The 24,009-nt window shown below is 44.2% G+C and overlaps 1 protein-coding gene across 1 annotated transcript in view; it reads right to left on the reverse strand.

Moving 5' to 3' along the window:
- The window catches only part of KCNQ5 (potassium voltage-gated channel subfamily Q member 5), a 519,022-nt gene that overhangs the window by 56,737 nt on the left and 438,276 nt on the right, over positions 1-24,009 (reverse strand). The window contains exons 4-5 of the mRNA XM_034766208.1: positions 10,658-10,833; positions 9,237-9,362 (exon numbers count right to left, since the gene is read on the reverse strand). Of these exons, the coding sequence (XP_034622099.1) occupies positions 9,237-9,362; positions 10,658-10,833 (302 nt within the window). The remainder of the gene's footprint in view (positions 1-9,236; positions 9,363-10,657; positions 10,834-24,009) is intronic.

A 24,009-nucleotide genomic window follows, 5' to 3' on the forward strand; every position in this document is an offset into this window, starting at 1 on the left:
CCGCCCCAGCTCTGGGCTCCCTCATTTCCCCCCTCATTGCCCCCCCCACACACCTCCTGCCGCCCCAGCCCTGGGCTCTCTCCCCACCTCCCCCACCTGCACCCTCCTTCCGCTGCAGCCCTGGGTCACTGGTAACTCGCTCCCACGGCAGGTCATTCAGCATGAATTTTACATGTGCACAGAACACAGACAGGATTGGTTCCCATATGGTTACAGAACTGCAGTAAAGTGGAACAATTTTCAGCTTTTGTGATTGGAGGATATCTGGATGCATATTATAAGACTGTCCTACATAAATGAGGAAAAGTTGAGGTGCCTTTATTATTCTTTTCTTCCACTCTTTCTTTCTATGGGGAATTTGCCAATGCAATATCACTGTCTTCCTTTTAAACAAACAAACAAACAAACAAACAAACAAACAAACAAACAAACAAAAAGGCAATGACTGTTGAAAATAGCAATTCCAGTCCTAATAACCACCGGGAAGCATTTCTTGCTCAATTTTATCCTACTTTTTCTACAGCAAGTTACAGTGGATCAGTATATTTGATTTAGGAGAAATGAAGTAACGGCTGCCCAAACTGAGCTTGAGCACTCCTGAATTTTGAGGTGTTCAAATCTGGAAGGCGGGTGCTGGGGGGGGAGGGGGGGGCTGTGGCTCCGCGGGGAAGCACGGCAGCATGTATGCTGCAGTGTGTCTGGCACTGCGTGGAGCCAGACATGCTGGTCTGAGTGGCATGATAACGGGGCTGGGGGGTTGCATGGGGCGGAGGTTCGGGGGGGGGGCAGTCAGGGGCAGGGAGAAGGGGGGGTTAGATGGGTCAGGGGTTGGGGTGGCAGTCAGGGGACAGGCAGTGGTTGGATAGGCATGGGAGTCCCGGGGATTTGTCAGGGGACAGGTGGGATCCTAGGGGGGAAGTTGGGGCGGTCTCAGGAGGGGGCAGTTGGGGACAAGGAGAAGGGAGGCTTAGATAGGGGGTGGGGTCCTGGGGGGCAGTTAGGGGCAGGGGTCCCGGGAGGGGGTGATCAGGGGACAGGGTGCAAGGGGGGTTGGATGGTTTGGGGTTTCTGTGGGGGGCAGTCGGAGGGAGTGGATGGTGGCAGGGTGGGGCTACCCTCCCACCCTGTGGAGTGTCCTATTTTTTGAATGTTAAAATATGGTATCCCTACCCTTCAGAGTGCAGCTCTCCATTCATAGCAGGCTGCAGCATGAGGTCTCAGCTACCTCACTCCCTCTCCCTCTTTCCTGTTGGCAGTGGCCAAGGGAATGCTGGGAAATGTAGTTCTTTCCCTGCTCCAGGGCTGGCTCTATAGGCAGGGAGTTAACCAAGGAACTACAGCTCCCAGGGCCCCCTGTTGGTTCTCAGCTCCCATGCTCGATCCCTGCCGCCCCTGCAAATGGGCTGCCCCAAGCACGTGCTTGCTTTGCTGGTACCTAGAGCCGCCCCTGAACACTGATCATTGGCTATAGCTTTTCTGAATGCAAAGATTGCATAGGGAAAGTCAAAATTAAAGTAAAAACATGTATTACGGCTCCGTGAGACATTTGTAAAACACTCTTCATAACTCCCCTTAATGTGAAAGGGTAATCAAAGCCAGTGTATATACGCAGAACAAGTTGTATTGTAGAGGCCGGGGTCACTGTCATGTAGCACAAATACAGATCACGGCAGTGCTCAGTCAGTATGAGCTGGAAGGTTCTGCCTATGTAAGTCAGCTGCTACCACCACTCACTGAACTCATGCCACCTCTGACTACAGTATGTATCCCAGATGTTGCCCCACTGTCTAATGCAGTTTATTAAGATGTCTCAAAGGCAGAACAAGCCAAAAGATTGTAGTATCTTAAGTATGGAGCATGAGGAACAGATTTGCACTGTGGGGCACACTATCAGGAAAAGATTGTTTAATATCCATCAGAGATAATAGATCACAGAAATCATTTCCAGAAGAGACGTATTGCTCACTCTGGGAAGAGTTCATCCCAGTGCAGAATGTCTTGCGACAGCACCTCTGCATTAGGAACTGTAGGGGGGACGGGTTTCTACCATGCCAAGGAAATGGCCTCCATGCCAGCTCTCCATACCCTGTCACAAAAAGCTACTTTGGAGCTATGGCCAGAGGAGGGGTCACAGGTACCTATTTACAGTGCTCCAGTATCCAGGAAACCAGCACGGAAAGGTTATTCCAGCACTGGAATAAAACCCATGGCAAAGGAGTGTGAGAGGGGTTGTGTAGCAGTCCTGCACCCTGGGACTGAGTTGGGATGGGGGGATTTTGCCTCACTGCATTTCCTCTGCATAGAGGAATGAATACTGCAGCTTTAGGCAGGTAGAGTGAATGTCACTCACTTATGGACTGAGTGGATTTATTAACTCCAAATGGAACACTGAATGGCTCACAACCAGAACAGAGCAAACTGAATTTTAAAGGGTAAGATGGACAAGAATAGGCTAAATACCAAGGATTCCAGAGCTTGCGATTAGTGGAAAGCTTGGACAAAAAGAACTATTTTACTTAATGTTCTAAATATGGCCAAGTTCAGGCTTAGACAGTTGTCTGGCAGAAGTGAATTTCCAAGGAAAATGCCTACTATTCTCTCAGAGGTAACTCTTGGGAAAGGTGGCCAAAGCAGTGCAGCTCAATGCAGTGGTCATCACTGGACAAAGGTGGTGAAATAATAATAATAATTAATAGAGATATCCCATCTCCTAGAACTGGAAGGGACCTTGAAACGTCATCGAGTCCAGCCCCCTGCCTTCACTAGCAGGACCAAGTACTGATTTTGCCCCAGATCCCCAAGTGGCCCCCTCAAGGACTGAACTCACAACCCTGGGTTTAGCAGGCCAATGCTCAAACCACTGAGTTAAGTAAATGGGATGTAAGCTATTTAGGGCTCATAGATAGTAAGCAGTACCATGACTGCTTCCATTGTTGAGGACAAAGCGCAGGTGTGATGTCTTAGAGAAAGGCAGGCTAGCTAAAAAGGAGGCAGTCATTCACTACACTAGCTGAAATATTCAAGTGGCTGTCAAGGCTAGCCTCTGGGAGAGTGATCCATAGTAATGTTAGCATGCCTGTGATGGGGTCTACCTCCAAAAGGAATGGCTTCTTGACCTGACAAATGACTGTTGCCATATGGGAAGCCAGGAGCAGCTACAAAGCTTGTAAGACCCTGAAATTCTAAACCATTTTGACAAAAGGTGGGCAGATGCCTTCCACTGACAGAATGATTATTGACTTTGCTAATTCCTCAAAGTGCTTCCCCCTGCCAATTAGCATCAACCTCTTTTTTCAGGATTGAACCTAAATCAACTGGCTTTCATCTATTTTCCTGTCTCTGCCAGAAACTGGAGAATGAGGAGATGTCTCTGGTAGGGCTGCGGAAAAGGAGACGTCAAACTTAGTGATGTCTGCATATTATTGACATTGTAGGGTAACAATATTCCCAAAAAATTAGACAAACTTTGAGCCCCATGAATCTTGACACATGAAAGCCCTCTGGAGAGAAGAGAAGTCACTCAGCACAGAATTTCTCTGAAGAAAAAACAGGACCATATTAAAGCAAGAGTCCCAAGGATAGAATTTCCTTTCTGTTTAATTCACATTACAATAGTTTGTTCTTTAATCAGATGCATTTACACGTTTCTTAATAAACAATTCCCTTTTGAATCTCCACATACTATGAGATTAATTGAAATAATTAAATTTGTTCAAGTTCTGATAGTGTTGAATTGGAAACTATCATCACTATTTCATATTCATTGTAATAACATTATCCATAATGAATTAATTTGGTATTCACATAGTTGTCCGTAGATATTCCATTATTCCATTGTAATGACAATGTATTATTAGAAAAGGAAAAGACAATATTAGTGAAAGAAACTCTGAAAAGATGCCAGCCATACAAGAATCTTTTATATACAGTACTAAATTATGTTTTCAGGTAAAACAAATTACCATATATAATAATTGCAAAAAGCACACACTTAAGTATAGCATTGAAGTGATAGGGAACTCCCACGGGGCTTGAATAACAGATATTTAAGCCAAGGAATGCTTCCCCTTCCTGTTCCCACATTATATATCGTCTATTAAAATAATTATTTTATTTAATTAATTTGCCATCCTCTCCAAGTATTCTTGCCATTTGAGCCCTGCCTGGCACCCGTTAATCTTGGTTGTATGCAGTGTTATTATAGTCATGCTGGTCCCAGGATATTAGAGAAACTAGGTGGGTGGGGTCTAAGTCCCGAAGAAGAGCTCTATGTAGTTCAAAAGCTTGTCTCTCTCACCAACAGGAGTTGGTCCAATAAAAGATATTACCTCACCCACCTTGTTTCTCTATTAATCTTGGTTGGCATACATAAACCAGAACTGTGGGAGATCCAGCCACAAGAAAATCCACATTGATGGCATTTATGTTATGTTAGAGTTGCAGATTGGAGTTTAAACTAACAGGTCATATCCTGCCTTTGATTTCAGTGAAAAACATCCATTGACCTCAATAAGAGTATCCACTCTTTGCATGGAATGATGGCAGGATATGGCCCTCAGATAATTTGATTGAATGAGTGTGCTAGTGTCAATTAATTACAGCATGCTGGGTATGATGAGAAGGCATTATGAGTGTGTGACGTTGTGCAGTCTATATGGTTTTATAAAAAACTTGATAATAAGTCAATATAATGTAACTGAGATAGTTTTAGAGAAAATACGGTAATAAGTGAATGTAAGTAACTGGGATATGCCTCATGCAAAAGGTCTCTTGTAAGGTATCATTCCAAAGCTTATAATCTACTGAATGTGATCATCTGATTTGTATAAATGTACCACTCTTGTATCTAAAACTAGAAATATAAAATGTAACTCTGAGGGCCTATTGTAATTGTGTAAAGTGTGGACCATTAATGATGGTTTGGAATCTTGATGACTCCCATTGTCTGCAGATGGCTGTATTTACCTGTGAGTCTTCCTGTATATGTGTGTGCTGGCAAGTGAGTAATGAAGTCTTGCAGTGACATGTGATCATGTCACCTGAACTGGAATCCATCTTTAACCTGGTGCTTTTCCAGTGAGGGTGGGTGGAAACCCAGAGAGACAAAGAGTTCCCGCCTTATGCAAAAGATATATAAAGGGGGGGAAGAGAACAGAGAAGGAGAGAGAAGCCATCATGAAGAATCCCCTAGCTACCACCTGAGCTGCAACAAGAGCTGTACCAGGGGAAAGAATTGTGCCCAGGCCTGGAAGGTGTCCAGTCTGAGAAAAACTTACTGAAGCATCTCTGAGGGTGAGATTATCTGTATTCAGTTTGATTAGGCATAGATTTGCGCATTTTATTTTATTTTGCTTGTGACTTACTTTGTTCTGTCTGTTACTACTTTGAACCACTTAAATCCTACTGTCTGTATTTAATAAAATCACTTTTTATTTAGTAATTTACTCAGAGTATGTATTAATACCTGGGGGAGCAAACAACTGTGCATATCTCTCTATCAGTGTTATAGAGGGCGAACAATTTATGAGTTTGCCCTGCATAAACTTTATGCAGGGTAAAACGGATTTATCTGGGTTTAGACCCCATTGGGAGTTGGGCATCTGAGTGCTAAAGACAAGCACGCTACTGCGAGCTGTTTTCAGGTAAACTTGCAGCTTTGGGACAAGTGATTCAGACCCTGGGTCTGTGTCTGGAGCCGGACGGGAGTGTCTGGCTCAGCAAGACAGGGTGCTGGAGTCCTGAGCTGGCAGGGAAAACAGAAGCAGGGGTAGTCTTTGCACATCGGGTGGCAGGTCCCAAGGGGGTTTCTGTGATCCAACCCGTCACAGAGTGTTTCTAGAAGCTTGGAACTTCAGAGGATTATTCATGGCTAGTCCCCCTTTTTTTTAAACAGGAACATCACAAAACCATTCTGGGACTTGGTGTATACAGTGGAATGTAAATTAGAATAACTGCTGCAAATAAACAAATCAATGAGACTAAGCATAGACGCCCCCTAGAATGCCATGTGACCTGACCTTTTCAAAATCTGCATGTGGGTTATTCTGGCAATCAAAACAAGCAAGACTACATTTCCCACATACTGTTTTACAGATAATACAGCAATTATTATTAAGAGGGAAACAACAAAAAGAATGAATTAGGGGGATATGCTGATTTTCAGTAATTTTATGCACCTGAATATATTAAGAATTTAAGTATATTCAGGTTAACTAAAGAGTAAAAAAAATTGTTTTCAGGTTTTTTATTATAATTTGTTTTTCTGTTGATAGCAAGAAAAAATTCCTGTTTTCTCAGTTAGCACAAATTATCTGACCTATGAGTCATACATTTTCATTTTCACTGTATACAGAGTATTTTAAGCCACCATTTTATAAAATGATTGCTTCCTAGCAGGGCTTTTCCTTCTAAAATATCAAGAAGGGGAGAAGCAAATTATAAAACTAAGCTCTTGTTCATGCAATTAGATCTGCTTGGATCTGTGGATATGACTACAGGGTCAAGGCCTGACTTTATCAAAGCCCCACTGTTCAACTATGAACCCAGTCCTGCAACTGTGAAGCAGTCAAACTCTTACTAACTTCAGGCCAGCAGTAACTGCTCGCAGTTACACTGCAGTAAATCCAGAGCAATTTACATTGGTGTAACTGAGAGCAGAGTTTGATATGATGGTTTAACTTTAAGTCAATGGAAGTCTTACCTGCATTAGGATTAAAGGATCAAATACTAAATATTTTATGAGACATTTTTTGTTGATATTTTAAAACAAGTCTCATTAGGCAAAATACTTCTGTATTTTTTATAACTGTTGCTGTGCAACCAACAGATACTTTGGGTTCTGCATGTTCAAAGCTCACATTTCTACTCACTGATCATTCAAAAATACAACCCATAGGGAAGAAGGATAACCTGGGGCCTAAGAATGAATGAACTGGTTCAAATAAAAAGGTTTGGAAAACCTACCTTTTGCCCAAAAAGTAAACAAAACCCCAAATGCACATCCTTTTGGGGTTCAGTAGTGTCCGGGAGTTTATTTTGTTTTTCGTTGTTTCTCTAAGCAAGTTCAGGTTTTGACTAGTCTGGGAGTGGAAGTACAAGAAAGACTTGGGTCTGGTTCTGCTCCTGTCAACGCAACACCTGAGGTGGGGAAGTTACCTTTTTAGTCCCCTGATCAGTCTAAGTGATGCTCTAAGTTATGTTGACACTAATGGCACCATTGACCGGCTGGGATTGCTGGAGCACAAGCTGTTCTACTATGCCAGTGGGAACAGGAGTTCTGCTTTATCCCCTGGAGGGGGATACACCTATAGGAGGTGAATAAGCAGCTTCCCTGTTAGGGCAGCCTTCCAGTTACCTGAGCAGCACAGTGCAGCTGAACATGGGCCAAGGATCTAGCTCACTATTTGTATAGTATTTCTATTCCCACTGAAAACAGAAAAACTCAGAATCTTGTAAGAAAGTTTGTTCTGGTGAGATTTTTAACCACATTTCAAGATCAAAAGAGAAATTTGAATAAACTTCAAACATCTAGAACTGATTCTCCATTTTCTTATACCATGTATAGTTATTTAATCCCCAATTTGGCAAAGCACTTATGCACATGATTACTATTAAGCATGTGAATAACCCTATCCCTTTCAGCGAAGCACGCAAGCATGTTCTCAAGTCCCATGGACTTCAACAATGCAGCTGCACCGAAGTTTGAAGTTAAGCATGTGCTTAAAGGTCTTAGAATCATAGAATCATAGAAGATTAGGGTTGGAAGACACCTCAGGAAGTCATCTAGTCCAATCCCCTGCTCAAAGCAGGATCAACACCAACTAAATCATCCTAGCCATGGCTTTGTCAAACCGGGCCTTAAAAACTTCTAAGGATGGAGATTCCACCACCTCCCTAGGTAACCCATTCCAGTGCTTCACCACCTTCCTAGTGAAATAGTGTTTCCTAATATCCAACCTAGACCTCCCCCATTGCAACTTGAGACCATTGCTTCTTGTTCTGTCATCTGCCACCACTGAGAACATCCTAGCTCCATCCTCTTTGGAACCCCCCTTCAGATAGTTGAAGGCTGCTATCAAATCCCCCCTCACTCTTCTCTTCTGCAGACTAAATAAGCCCAGTTCACTCAGCCTCTCCTTGTAAGTCATGTGCCCCAGCCCCCTGATCATTTTCGTTGCCCTCCGCTGGACTCTCTCCAATTTGTCCAAATCCCTTCTGTAGTCGGGGGACCAAAACTGGACACAATACTCAAGGTGTGGCCTCACCAGTGCCGAATAGAGGGGAATAATCACTTCCCCTGATCTGCTGGCAATGCTACTACTAATACAGCCCAATATGCCATTGGCCTTCTTGGCAACAAGGGCACACTGCTGACTCATATCCAGCTTCTCATCTACTGTAATCCCGAGGTCCTTTTCTGCAGAACTGCTGCTTAGCCAGTTGTAGCATGGGATTCTTCCTTCCTAAGTGCAGGACTCTGCACTTGTCCTTATTGAACCTCAGATTTCTTTTAGCCCAATCCTCCAATATGTCTAGGTCACTCTGGACCCTATCCCTACCTTCCAGCGTATCTACCTCTCCCCCCAAGCTTAGTGTCATCTGCAAACTTGCTGAGGGTGCAATTCATCCCATCATCCAGATCATTAGTTGTATGCCGTGTTGTTATAGCCATGCTGGTCCCAGGATATTAGAGAAACTAGGTGGGTGAGGTCTAAGTCCTGAAGAAGAGCTCTATGTAGTTCAAAAGCTTGTCTCTCTCACCAACAGGAGTTGGTCCAATAAAAGATATTACCTCACCCACCTTGCTTCTCCATTAATCTTGGCTGGCATACATAAACCAGAACTGTGGGAGCTCCAGCCATAAGAAAATCTTGAACAAAAGATCTTGAACAAAACTGACAGGACCGACTCCGCTTGATACCGGCTGCCAACTAGACATCGAGCCGTGGATCACTACCCGTTGAGCCCAACAATCTAGCCAGCTTTCTATCCACCTTATAGAATCTTGCTGAATTGGGGCTTTACATCTGTGTAAAGCAGGTGTAAAAATGCTACCAAATTAGGATGGAAGGGTAGCATTCATAATCATTTTTCACAGAGGTACATGCCTATTCAAGACACAAGCACTGGGATACTCAGGACCATTATAAGTTTACATCTTTTAATATGTGCATTCGTGTAATACAAAATATTCTACAGTATTAGTTAAATAGTTCAAATGATCTTTCTATACTTACTGTGCCCCACCAGAGAGCATCTGCATACGTAGAAAACTGGGTATTTGCATCTTTTTCCACCAGATAGACAAGGAAAGAGGAAAAGATAAGTACTAAAAATCCTATGTACCAGGCTGTGATTAATTCCTAGATAAAAGAAAATAAAGATCAATCTGTATTAAAAAGATTAAACATAGAGTGGAGTGGCATTTGAAGAAAAAATAATTAAACAGTCCATATTTTTTGGCATTTTAGCAGTTAAACATCAAATGCTTCTCAGTTCACATAAATTGTCTCTAAACAATGGGTAGAAGTGATTGGGAATTTTTCAACAGACTGCTGGAAAATGCTGATTCATCAAAAAGATTTCTCAGGTCCAGGATGGGGAAACAGCTAACACAGAACAGCCAATAGACTTGTGATTAGGGCACTCATCTGTGATGTGGGAGCCTGAGGTTGAAGCTCCTGCACAGCGTGATTTGGAAGAGAGACTTGAAGCTGGGTGTCCCACATCCCAGGTGAGGGCCCCAACCAGTGGGCTACAGTGTCATTCTTTCTCAGTCTTTCCTGTTGAAGCTGTTCCACTTAGTACAGATCATTAAATATTTGTTGTGCCAGAGGGATATTTTCCTTTCATTTACACTATCTCTTTCTGAACAGCTCATGCCTGTGATTGCATCAACAAACTGACTTCATGGTCATTAACTATACTACATGGACCTCAAAGTTGTAAACAAGGATAGAATTCAGGAGCTTTGTCTAAATGAAGAGAGTATGCAATTAAATGGCTAATGTGTGTACTTACCCCTTCCCTCTCCTAGCTGGTCACATATTCTGACATTTTTTCAAGTATGCTACCCACTGTCTAGTCATTGGTCCCCAGAGAGTATATGCTTTAATGCTATTGCAGCTAATAGAGATTCTCTTTTACCTTATGTGATAGTGTTCTGTATTTTGGACTCAAATATCCACTACTGGACTATTCTATTGTGGGGTGGCTCTCTTTCTCTTTTCTCTCTCTTTCTCTCTCATGTTTTTTTGCCAAAGGTTTTCAAAGGCTTCATTTTCATTCCAATGTGGAACAAAAACAAATTTTGAAATCTCAGATTTTTTTCATGAAAAAAGAATTCTTGTTCTCTTGTTCTCTGAACAATTGGTCTGATTTCCCAGTTCAGTTTGACACTTGTGTAATCCACTGATTTCAATGGAATTACACCAGCATCCAACTGGTGGTGAATCAGGACCAATATTTTTAGCATATTTTCCGAAATCTGAATGAACATGAAAAGATGTATTTTTGATAATGCATTACATAGCCAACATTACTTTAGGAAGTTTTAGGTATTCACTGGAATCTGATAAATATATAAGGTGATGTTGATTCATAGAGTTTTGTTGAATCCACTGAAGAATTAAATGAAATGAACTGCCATGACAGTTACCTTGCTATGTGCATACACTACTGAACCTAATAATTTCCAAGTCCCTCCTCTTCGGTCCATGCGCACCATACGAAGGATCTGTAGGAAACGAAGACTTCTCAGTGCTGATGTTGCAAAAATGTTACCCTGAGTTTTTGCAGAAACAACTGCTATTGAAGCGATGAGAACAATGGTGTCTGAAAGAAATACATTACAGAAGATATTAATGTACATAAAGTGATCATGAACATAGACGTACATATGCTGAGTGAAGGGAGTTGTCCTTACTCCTATTCAATTCCTTAGGAATTTTGTCTGAGATAGGATTGTGGGATCAAGTCTAGAGTCTAAGGGTATGTCTACACTACGAAATTAGTTCGAATTTATAGAAGCCGGTTTTATTGAAATCGGTTGTATACAGCCGATTGTGTATGTCCACACAATAAAATGCTCTAGGTGCTCTAGTCGGCAGACCGCGTCCACAGTACGAGGCTAGCGTCGACTTCCGGAGCATTGCACTATGGGTAGCTATCCCACAGCTATCCCACAGTTCCCGCAGTCTCTGCCGCCCCTTGGAATTCTGGGTTGAGATCCCAATGCCCGGATGATGCAAAACAGTGTCGCGGGCGGTTCTGGGTACATGTCGTCAGGCCCCTCCCCCCTCGTCACAGCAACGGCAGACAATAGATTCGCGCCTTTTTACCTGGGTTACCTGTGCAGACAACATACCACGGCAAGCATGGAGCCCGCTCAGCTCAGCTGAGCTCACCGTCACCATATGTCCTCTGGGTGCCGGCAGACGTGGGACTGCATTGCTACACAGCAGCAGCTGCTAACTGCCTTTTGGCGGTAGACGGTGTAGCATGAGTGATAGCCGTGGGGCTGGCAGCCGTAGTGCTGCATTGCACCAGCCCCTTGCAGGCGATGGTATATTATGACTGGTACCCGTCGTCGTCGTACTGGTATGGCTGTCAATCATGGCCACCTGGGCAGACATGCTACTGTTTCGATGATGACGGTTACCAGTCATAATATACTATTTTCTGCCAATTGCCCAATATTGTCTGCTAAGCACCCAGAAGAGGCCGAGGGCGATGCTGGGTGCTGGCGGACGTGGGGCTGGCAGACGTGGGGCTGCATTGCTACACAGCAGCAGCCCCTTGCCTTTTGGCAGATGATGGCATATTATGATTGGTACCCGTCATCGTCATACTGGTATGGCTGTCACTCATGCTGCAGCGTCGGCTGCCACCTTAAGATGTAAAAAATAGATTTGTTCTGTGTTCATTTGCTTCCCCTTCCTCCGTGAAATCAACGGCCTGCTAAGCCCAGGGTTTCCAGTTTAATCTTTGGGGGGACCATTCTGTGTGACAGTTGTTTGTGTTTCTCCCTGTTCCTGTACCTGTACGCCATGTCGTCACTCGGCCCTCCCTCCCTCCCGCCCTCCTTCTCCTGGTCCATCAGATACTACTTTCGCGCCTTTTTTCTGACCAGGCGCCATAGCTAGCACTGGGATCATGGAGCCCGCTCAGATCACCGCGGCAATTATGAGCACTATGAACACCACGCGCATTGTCCTGGAGTACATGCAGAGCCAGAACATGCCAAGGCGAAACCCGGACCAGGCGAGGAGGCGATTGCAGCGCGGCGACGAGAGTGATGAGGAAATTGACATGGCCATAGACCTCTCACAAGGCACAGGCCCCAGCAATGTGGAAATCATGGTGTTACTGGGGCAGGTTGATACCGTGGAACGCCGATTCTGGGCCCGGGAAACAAGCACAGACTGGTGGGACCGCATCGTGCTGCAGGTATGGGACGATTCCCAGTGGCTGCGAAACTTTCGCATGCGTAAGGGCACTTTCATGGAACTTTGTGACTTGCTTTCCCCTGCCCTGAAACGCCAGGATACCAAGATGAGAGCAGCCCTCACAGTTGAGAAGCGAGTGGCAATAGCCCTGTGGAAGCTTGCAACGCCAGACAGCTACCGGTCAGTCGGGAATCAATTTGGAGTGGGCAAATCTACTGTGGGGGCTGCTGTGATCCAATTTGCCAGGGCAATGAAAGACCTGGTGATAGCAAGGGTAGTGACTCTGGGCAACGTGCAGTCAATAGTGGATGGTTTTGCTGAAATGGGATTCCCAAACTGTGGCGGGGCCATAGACGGAACCCATATCCCTATCTTGTCACCGGAGCACCAAGCCACCGACTACATAAACCGCAAGGGGTACTTTTCAATGCTGCTGCAAGCCCTGGTGGATCACAAGGGACGTTTCACCAACATCAACGTGGGATGGCCGGGAAAGGTACATGATGCTCGCGTCTTCAGGAACTCTGCTCTGTTTCGAAAGCTGGAGGAAGGGACTTTCTTCCCGGACCAGAAAGTGACCATTGGGGATGTTGAAATGCCTATCGTGATCCTTGGGGACCCAGCCTACCCCTTAATGCCATGGCTCATGAAGCCGTACACAGGCAGCCTGGACAGGAGTCAGGACCTGTTCAACTACAGGCTGAGCAAGTGCCGAATGGTGGTGGAATGTGCATTTGGACGTTTAAAAGCGCGCTGGCGCAGCTTACTGACTCGCTCAGACCTCAGCGAAAAGAATATCCCCATTGTTATTGCTGCTTGCTGTGCGCTCCACAATATCTGTGAGAGTAAGGGGGAGACATTTATGGCGGGGTGGGAGGTTGAGGCAACTCGCCTGGCCGCTGATTACGCGCAGCCAGACACCAGGGCGGTTAGAGGAGCACAGCAGGGCGCGGTGCGCATCAGAGAAGCTTTGAAAACGAGTTTTGTGACTGGCCAGGCTACTGTGTGAAACTTCTGTTTGTTTCTCCTTGATGAACCCTCCAACCCCCCCCCCGACCCGGTTCACTCTACTTCCCTGTAAACCAACCACCCCACCCCACCCTCCCCTCCCCTCCCGCTTGCAGAGGCAATAAAGTCATTGTTTTTTCACATTCATGCATTCTTTATTAGTTCCTTACAGAGGTAGGGGGATAATTGCCAAGGTAGCAGGGATGGGTGGGGGAGGAGGGATGGAAAAGGACACACTGCATTTTAAAACTTTAACTCTTATTGAAGCCCAGCCTTCTGATGCTTGGGCGATCATCTGGGGTGGAGTGACTGGGTGGACGGAGGCCCCCCCACCGTGTTCTTGGGCGTCTGGGTGACGAGGCTATGGAACTTGGGGAGGAGGGCTGTTGGTTACACAGGGGCTGTAGCGGCGGTCTCTGCTCCTGCTGCCTTTCCTGCAACTCAACCATACGCTCGAGCATATCACTTTGATGCTCCAGCAGACGGAGCATTGCCTCTTGCCGTCTGTCTGCAAGCTGACGCCACCTATCGTCTTCAGCCCGCCACCTCTCCTCTCGTTCATGTTGGACTTTTCTCATCTCCGACATTGACTGCCTCCACGCATTCTGCTGTGCTCTATCAGCGTGGGAGGACATCTGCAGCTCCGTGAACATCTCGTCCCTCGTCTTACGTTTTCTCTTTCTAATGTTCACGAGCCTCTGCGAAGGAGAAACATTTGCAGCTGGTGGAGGAGAAGGGAGAGGTGGTTAAAAAAGACACATTTTAGGGAACAATGGGTACACTCTTTCATTACAAGGTCGCATATTTCGGCTTGCAGGCAGCCATCGTAGGCCACAGTGTTTTGGCTTATTTAACCTTCTTAACATGCGGGAAAGGTTGCAAACAGCAGCGCATTTCCCATCTCAAGGATGAATTGGGTTGTCCATTTAAAATGGGGTTTCAATGTAAAAGGAGGGGGCTGCGGTTTCCCGGTTAACATGCGGCACAAACACAAGTAAACCACCCCCCCCCCACACACACACACGATTCTCTGGGATGATCACTTCACCCCTCCCCCCCACCGCGTGGTTAACAGCGGGGAACATTTCTGGTCCGAATAGCAGGAACGGGCGCCTCTGAATGTCCCCCTTAATAAAATCACCCCATTTCAACCAGGAGAGCTTTCTGGAGATGTCCCTGGAGGATTTCCGCTCCATCCCCATACACGTTAACAGACTTGCTTGCTTTTTTTTGTAATGTTTACAAATATTTACAAAGTTACACTCACCAGAGGTCTCCTGTGTGCCCTGAGGGTCTTGGGTGAGTTCGGGGGTTACTGGTTCCAGGTCCAGTGTCACAAACATATCCTGGCTGTTGGGGAAACCGGTTTCTCCGCTTCCTTGCTGCTGTGAGCTACCTACAGTACCTCCATCGTCATCTTCCTCGTTCCCCGAACCGTCTTCCCTGTGTGTTTCTCCAGTGAGAGAGTCATAGCACACGGTTGGGGTAGTGGTGGCTGCACCCCCTAGGATCGCATGCAGCTCCGCGTAGTAGCGGCAAGTTTGCGGCTCTGCCCCGGACCTTCCGTTTGCTTCTCTGGCTTTGTGGTAGGCTTGCCTTAGCTCCTTAATTTTCACGCGGCACTGCTGTGTGTCCCTGTTATGGCCTCGGTCCTTCATGGCCTTGGAGATCTTTTCTAATACTTTTCCATTTCTTTTACTGCTACGGAGTTCAGCTATCACTGCTTCATCTCCCCATATGGCGAGCAGATCTCGTACCTCCCGTTCGGTCCATGCTGGAGCTCTTTTGCGATCCTGGGAGGACTCCATGACGGTTACCTGTGCTGATGAGCTCTGCGTGGTCACCTGTGCTCTCCACGCTGGGCAAACAGGAAATGAAATTCAAACCTTCGCGGGTCTTTTCCTGTCTACCTGGTCAGTGCATCTGAGTTGAGAGCGCTGTCCAGAGCGGTCACAATGAAGCACTGTGGGATAGCTCCCGGAGGCCAATAACATCGAATTCCGTCCACACTACCCCAATTCCGACCCGCAAAGGCCGGTTTTATCGCTAATCCCCTCGTCGGAGGTGGTGTAAAGAAACCGGTTTAAAGGGCCCTTTAAGTCGAAAGAAAGGGCCTCGTTGTGTGGACGTGTCCAGGCTTAATTCGGTTTAACGCTGCTAAAGTCGACCTAAACCCGTAGTGTAGACCAGGCCTAAAAAGTGCTTAGAGACCCTTCAGGATGAAAATCATTAGCTACATTAGAAATATTAAAAACATATACTGATAAGGCGAGTAGTACTGAAGGAACTAGTTGCCTTGTGGAGGGTATTTTCAAGCCCTGTGTGTAGAACTGTATACATCATCTGATGGTTTAAAACTGCGGTGTTACTTTCCCCCATAGCAACATTCCTATGAAAAGGCATAAAAAAACCCAGTAAGAGCAAACAGAGCCCTCTCAATTACATGAATCAAATGGAAGTATTTAGACTTATAAATATACATTTTATTTTCCTATGAGTGCAAATACAAACTCCCCTTATATACAATTTCCTGGGGGAAAAACAAAAATAAACTTGGTTGCATAAATGCCCTCCTAAGCATTCATTTAGCTGGCAGTCTGGAAAGTTCCAGAACTCCGAGTGTTAATACTTTGCATAAGAGTTTGTTTCTTCAAGACAAAGATTTAAAATTTTTTGTTAAGTGCAGAGTGCTTGTTTATAACTCGTGGAGCCAGTGCCATGCTTAGGAGAGGATGAGGAGAAGAAACACTGTTCAAGCAGAGACAGCTAGATGCATTATGGCCTGCAGTAGCTATGAGTAGTATGGAATAGAAAGGGGTAATTTTAAATTGCTGGATGCCAAGTAATTTTATTTAAAAAATTACTAAAAATATTTACCCCAGAGAAACAAGAAACGGTAGGCTAGCTCTTACTAATTATTTCTCTTGTCACCAAATGAGGGATGTGACTCCCACTGTTTTAGACTATGTCTATACTATGAGCTTGGAATGTGATTCTCCTGTTTGCGTACACATACTCACATTAGCTCTCATTGAGCTAGTGCAGTAGCAGTGGTATCAGCAGCGGAGGCACATCAGAACCACCCTCTCGAGTGACATAAGTTACACTGACATACGCGACATAGCTTCTGCTGCTCGCGGAGGTGGTTTTATTATGCTGAAGGGAGAGCTCTCTTCCGTCGGCATAGAGCATCTTCACCAGACGCACTGCAGCGGCTCAGCTCTATCGGTACAGCTGCATCGCCGCAGGGCCTTAGTTAACTTCCTCTCACTAATTCATGTGGAAGCCAAGAGGTTTTTCTTGGGTTGGTTTCTTCCTGAGCCTTCTCTGTTTTTCTTAGCTCTGTGTGGTAGCTTGCTCGTAGAGATGGGCAGGATAAGCTGATGAGTGCTGTGTGTTCGCTGAGCAGAGTAGCAGGGAGTGTGTGTGTGAGGGGTGCTTACTTGAGAGTTTTTTATACTCCTCTCCTTCTTAGTTTCATGAAGTTACAAGAAAACACACCTCTTTCAGGCTTTTCTAAATTCAAGTTGATTGCTGTCCTTCTTTCACTGGCTCAGTATCATCATGGGTTGTCTTTAGGTGCCTCTTCATCTTATGAATATGCAGTTTGTTAATGCACATATGCGTTAGAGCTTTAATTCTTTCTTGATGATTACATTTCCTTTATCTTTGTGGCAGAAGATTATCAGAACCTCTTTAAAGTTAGAGGTTTAACTCCTTTTTATTCAATACATTATGGAGCTATTTCTTTAGTTTTACTAGACTTCAACAGGAAATGAAATTCTGTTTTGAAAAAAACTAAACACGCTTGTTCTTTATAGAAAGATTTTTAGTTCTAAAAACCGTCTTTTTAAAATTAAGTCATTCTTAAAGAGAGTCTTCAGCTTAAATAGTTATTAAAGAAGTTGTTGATTCTACATGGCAATTTTTGGAAAGATGATTCTTCTTGTCTTCCTGATTTGGATGAGGAAATTGCTTGAGCACTGCCAGTAAATAATTAATTCCCCAATAATATAAATATTCTATTCTTAAATGGCTTCTTACATTAGTAATAAGTTTAGCAAGCTCAGTAGATTTGATGTTGGTACATAAAGCATTTTATCCTTTACAAGCAGCGATATTAGGAAATTATATTAGGAGCTTTGCATTGAGCTGACATATTTGCAAGTACGCATTTCACAAAGGTATTTGCCATTTCAGCATTTAAGAAACAAAAAGTTAAAAACATGTCCAGCTAACACATTTTCCTGGAGTTTCAAAATACAAGCAGAGGTTGTTCTTTGGGGGAAAAAATGTGTGTGTGTGTGTGGGGAGGTGGTATAGCCGACTTTAACACCTAGATTTATTGCTCTGATAACACATTCCTACATTCCTTTTTGAGGTATCCTGCATAAGGAACATCCTCACTTTTTTTTGTGCACATGATCAGGTTTTTTCCAAAAATATGAATGCTTTACATGGCTTGTTTTCTTGAGATAAGGATTACATTTGTCCCACACTGGTATCTTATATAAAGAGAGGTGTGCTGGCCTAGATAAGACACTCTTTTGATTTGTTTGTCTCTTGACCCACGCTCTTTAGAGTTACAATCTGTTTGTTATAGCAATTAAACTTCTATTAGATATTTTGTACAAAGTAAAAATTTCAATAACCAACACATCTTTAAACACAGCACAAAAGAAAAGAGAGTAAAAATTAAAGCAAGGTAAAGTTTAAAATGCAGCTTTTTGGAGTTTGTATAACACACTTTGGGGTAATCAACATGGTTTTATGGCTAAGGAGGGGTTATCTTCCTTACATTTGCTCCTCCTTGGGAGACAGAAAGTAGAAACCTCCTGCAATTTCTTTAACCAGCCTGAACATTTTGTATCATAACTAACTAAAACATACACAGGTTTTGTTATATCCTCAAGCACCCTGGCTATAACATACTTGTAGATATATCTTAATAATACTCAGTAAAAGTGCAAACAAGTTTGCAACGACCTAATATTTTAAAAAAGTGATAATTTTATAACTATCATTTCTGCATTGATATTGAGGTCTCTCCACCAGAGGAAGGCACAGTACATTCAGAAACATTGGGGCCGGTATACACACCAGTGGCCTTTGCTACTTGTTTATAAAAAGTGTAGCTTGTACTCTCACAAGCACAGCCTAGCAGCTCGTGTGGAGGGGTGAGCTGAGCCATAGTCACTCCATCACCTCATCTGGACATGACCCACAGGACATTGAGCAATGCTGCTAGCACTAGCATTAGCTCCGTTGTGGGAAGAGAGCACAAGGCAGCAGTATAAGGGCTGCTTTCTATGCAGGTGTCAGCAATAGACTATCAGTGCTCTACCTGAAGTACCCATATAACTCCCCTCAGCATGGAATCTAGTGCCTTATAGTCTTTAATGTATATATTTAGTCTCACAATACCTGTGAAATAGGGAGATGCTGTTAGCCCCATTTTGCAAATGGGGAACTGAGACACAGAGAGACTAAGTGACTTGCCAAAGGTCATACAGTAAGTTCATAGTAGAGCAGGGGATTGAAGCCATGTCTCTCCTGTCCTAGCTTAGTGTCCTAACCACTAGAGACCATCCTTCCCCTCATCCAGCCAACTCCCCCTCCCTGGTACCCATTCCCTAATGCACCTGATTTGAAGCTGTCATAATTTGGCCCAGAGTATTTTGGCATGGAACAGATAATTAAATGGTGAAAATGCAGTGTTCTTTACGGCACTGACAGAAAAGAGGGGAGTTTAAAAATATTAAAAACACAGTCCCCAATAGGATTTGAACTCTGTATTGTACCTTTAAAGCATAAGGCAGACCCTATGTTACACAGACATGCATTCTTTATTCAGGGGAAGCTAATGATTCTGGGAAGAAGAGACACAAAAGTGTGTGTATAGATGTGTGTCAGTTTCATAGCATTCTCTCCTCTACTTTGTGACACAACAGAAGGTCCTCCATGGTGGGGTCTGCAGATGAAAGGGTATCTTTCATCTGCTATCAAGGGTATCATTCCCCAACACCACAGGGATTCTCAGATTAAATTTATGTATAGGAATGTATGAATTGCCATGCCAGGTCAAACAAAGTCTGTGTACTCCATATCCTATCTATGTCTGTGGTCAGTACCAGATTCTTCAGAGGATGGAGTAAGAAACCCATAGTGGATAATTATGGAATAAAGGGCCTATTGGGGAAGTTTCTTCCTCATTCCCCATTCACTTAGTGGCTGGCTTGCGCTAGAGGGTTTATATCCCTTCAGAAAAAGCATAAGGGTTTATATGCCTTAAAAGAGTTTGGGTTTTTTTTGTAGATGTATCTAATTGCAGATGTTCTCACCTACGGAATACTGATTTTTAAAAACCCTACTAAACTCTTTCCATCAATGCCATCTTGTGGCAATGAATTCCACAGGTTAATTATACATTATGTAAACAAATGTTTCCTTTTTTCAGTTTTAAATTTGTAATCTTCCAGTTTCATTTATTCGTTAGTTTACATTCCTCTATCAAGTGTCCTCTCATTTGTATCCTTTCTAAATGAAGCAGTACTGGTCTTTTCAAGCACGGCTCTCCCTGCAGTTTCCCCTTGCCGCTAATATCATCTTGTTTATCTAGGTGTTTTATTACTCTATTTTGAATGATCACTTCTACCCCTTTTCCTGGTACTGTAGTAAGGCTCCCTGGTCTGCAAGTTCCATGTTCATCCTTTTTAAAGACAGACATAATATTTGCTACCCTACCTTCCAGTCTATCAATCTAGGATATGCCACTCATTACTGTAGCATCTGAGTGTGCTTCCCAAGTATTTTAAAAAAGAAATAACTAACATTAGCTTTCTCTATTTTTCTTCCTTCACATCTTATAGAAGAAATCGCTTGGGTAGTTTATAAGGGGTTTGTTTTGTGGGTATATTTATGTGTATGTGAGTAGGTTGTATGTCTCTCTATGTGTATGTTAAGAATTTACTAAGAAAAGCTACATTGAAGCAATTAGTTTTGCATTTAGCATTAACTCACACAGAATCCTATGCACAGCTTCTATTCTGCAGCTCTGTGAGTTTGTGTCTCGGCACCCAATGGCAGCACAGCTAAAAAAGTGAACCATGCTCCAAAGAGTACAGGGGCCTACAGAGAAAAGTAGTGGCAGACCCTTTCGTTGTAAACCCCTATATCTATAAGCATGGCCCCAGTTTCCTCAGCGCCACCAGTATATAGCACAATTTTGAAGACCTAGCCCTGGTTCCTTTTGCACAGCCAGTAAGTCAAGGGGAGAATAGTTCCAGGTATCATTGCTTGCAAAATTTTGTATATATTGCCAACTTTTCCCACACATTTTTTTGTGTATGGATGGTATAGGGCCCTCTCCCTCTATATGTTTAATCCATTCCCAAATATATGCACCCAGTGACCACATAATTACCATGGATTAGTTTGGCAAAAGTAAGAAGTAGCCCAAATCTCAAACGGAACCAAATTGAAAAGCATTATTATATTACAAACAACATGGACAATGTTTCTCAATTACCCACAGGCTTCCTACCTTTACTCAATTCATTTCAATCTCCTTAGGATTGACTACATTCCCTGGATCACTTGTGCTCTAAAATTCCAACAAGTTCTAGAGCTTTACAGAAGGCAGAGTGTGGCAATGCATCTTGGAGCACCTCTGAACAATACAAGCCCCCAAATTCACAAGAGCTGGATACAACTGACCAGAGCTCTGCAGATATGGTGTTAGAGGAAATATTCCCCTCAGAGGAAACATGGCACAAAGTAGAAGGCCTGTTTCAGTTGAATGAGAGAAATCTGGGAGGCAGAGAGCGTGTTGAGGTTTGGAAGAAGAACCTAGTGATCAGAGGAGTAGTGCTTGAGTTCAAGGAGATGTGAAGGGTATCACAAATTCTGATGGAGATCAGAAAAAGAGATGGAGAGTGTTAAGAGGTATGGAAGGGTTGGGGGCAAACATAGGGTTACCACATAGCAACTGTGAGAAAAACGGGATGGGGGGTAATAGGCACCCATATAAGAAAAAGTCCCAAAAAACAGGACTGTCCCTTTAAAAACAGGACATCTGGTCACCCTAGGCAAACATGAACTATGTTCAACAAAGAATATCATTGGATGAGAGTACAAAAATATGTTCATGTTGCTGTGCATTTAGGGCACAATTGTGCATTATCCTGGATTGGGGCAGCACTGACCCCAGTGGGTCCCTTTGGGAGGTGGAGCTCTGCTAAGACATTCTAGCACCCTTTAAGAAGGTACAGTGTGCAGCATTGCTGACCCCAAAAGTTCAAAAAATCGTAAGTAAGATGCCCCCCAAAAAGATGAGATTTTTTTTTTTTAAATCTCAATTTTGGGGACAAAGTTTATATTGTGTTTTTGGTCTGTCTTTTACTTTCTAACACTCTGTGCTCCTCCTCATGTCTTGCTAGCTCTCCCAAACCATTAGGGTATGGTGATTTTGGTGTTCACTACAGGGGCTTCTGCTGGCTGCCTTTCAGTGCAGAGCTTTCAGCTTCTTTACAAATCCCAAATGCTAATTAGTTCTGTGTCCCACCAGCACATATCTGCCTGTCCCCCAGCCCAGCAATTATGTACTTCCCAAACACCCACATCAGCTTTCCCACCAATCCGAACATCTGCCCATCACTCAGCCATTAATTATGCAGCCTGCAAATCAACTTTGCTTCATTCCATACAGCCTCACATCAGTTCTGCACCTCCCACTACCACATCTGCCTGTCCCCCAGCCTTGCCTTTCCTTATGCAGGCGGTCACCACATCTTCCCCTTTCCCCTCTGCTCCTCCTGCAGCTCCAGGGGTTCTACACCCCCTCTCCCAGGCCTGGGGAAGCAGCTGCAGTGGGGTCCACTCTCCCTTTTCCCAGGCCTTAGTGAGGGCAGTTCCAGGAGTTCTTCACACCTTCCCCCTTCCAAGGCCTGATGTTGCTGGGATGGAAAGGGGGACGAGCAGACTGACCCATTTTTCACAGAAGGGGAGGAAGAAGTAGAGCTGCCAGACGCTTTCTGCTCCCTCCTTCCCTCTGTAAGAATAATGTTGGCTGTTCCCTCTCCTGTCTTCCCCCCTCCTGGGGGAGGGAGAAAGAGCACTTTACCAGCTTCCTGCCACAGCCCTGATTGGTTGCTCTCTCCAGAAGGTGGAAGAGGGGTGAGCAGGCAGCCAGTGAGAGGGGTTTTCCTCAGCCAGGGCTAAAATTTTCACCAAGGCTGGAGCTTCTCAAGTCATTGCCAGATCAGCTCCAGCTGGGACCAAAATCATGTTACTTGCCATGGTGAGAGCCGGCAACCCCAAGTGTCTGCTTCCCTCCTTCCTAGTGCTGCCTCACAGAGTCCTTTCCATCAGGTGGGTGGAAGGACTGATTTTGGTGAATCCCTGCATCGGGACATAAAGGAAGAGACTCTCTGTTGCCTCCGTCTCCTTGAATAGTTGTGCAAGGACAGGGCATATTCCAATTCTAACAGAATAAGGAAGAACTACCACAAAAGAGCACTATTACAATTTAAAAGACAGATCTATGCAAATGCTATTCAATCTATATGCTTATATGCCCTGGTTCTCATGGGGGACTTCAATCACCCTGACATTTACTGGGAGAGCAATACAGCAGTGCACAGACAATCTGGAAGTTTTTGGAGAGTGTTGGGGACAATTTCCTGGTGCAAAGTACTGGAGGAACCAACTAGGGGCCGTGCTCCTCTTGACCTGCTGCTGAGGGAACTGGGCTTATTTAGTCTGCAGAAGAGAAGAATGAGGTGGGGTTTGATAGCAGCCTTCAACTATCTGAAGGGGGGTTCCAAAGAGGATGGAGCTAGGATGTTCTCAGTGGTGGCAGATGACAGAACAAGAAGCAATGGTCTCAAGTTGCAATGGGGGAGGTCTAGGTTGGATATTAGGAAAAGCTATTTCACTAGGAGGGTGGTGAAGCACTGGAAAGGGTTACCTAAAGAGGTGGTGGGATCTCCGTCCTTAGAGGTTTTTAAGGCCCGGCTTGACAAAGCCCTGGCTGGGATGATTTAGTTGGGATTGGTTCTGTTTTGGACTAGGGTTGGAGGTCATCCCTAATCTTCTATGATTCTATGAAATGCCACAGAAATATGTAAAATTATGAATAATAATCTCATTGTGAATCTGGTCAGGACAGTCAGATTTCAGTGAAATTAAATCCAAGATGAGCAACCAAATTGAAAACAGTGAGTAAATTCACACACAATTTGTCTTTTATTAGATCACGAGAAGTCTCCATTATCACTCTGTCTAAAGACTGAGGCCATGTCTACACACAGATTTAACATAAGGTGTGATTTTCAACCTAAATAGTTATACTGGTGAAAAAGGCTGCGTAGGCACTCCTATTTCAGTTTAACTAAACTTAGTTTAGCCTAGGGCTTGGTCTACACTGAAAAGTTACAGCGGCATAGTTACATCAGTTAGGGGTGTGAAAAAAAACACACCGTTGAGGCACATAATTATGTCGACAAGCCCCCCAGTATAGAAGCAGCTGTGTCAATGGAAGAATGTGACATAGTTA

This window comes from Trachemys scripta, chromosome 3 (genome assembly GCF_013100865.1).
Source record: "Trachemys scripta elegans isolate TJP31775 chromosome 3, CAS_Tse_1.0, whole genome shotgun sequence".
Lineage (NCBI taxonomy): Eukaryota > Metazoa > Chordata > Testudines > Emydidae > Trachemys > Trachemys scripta.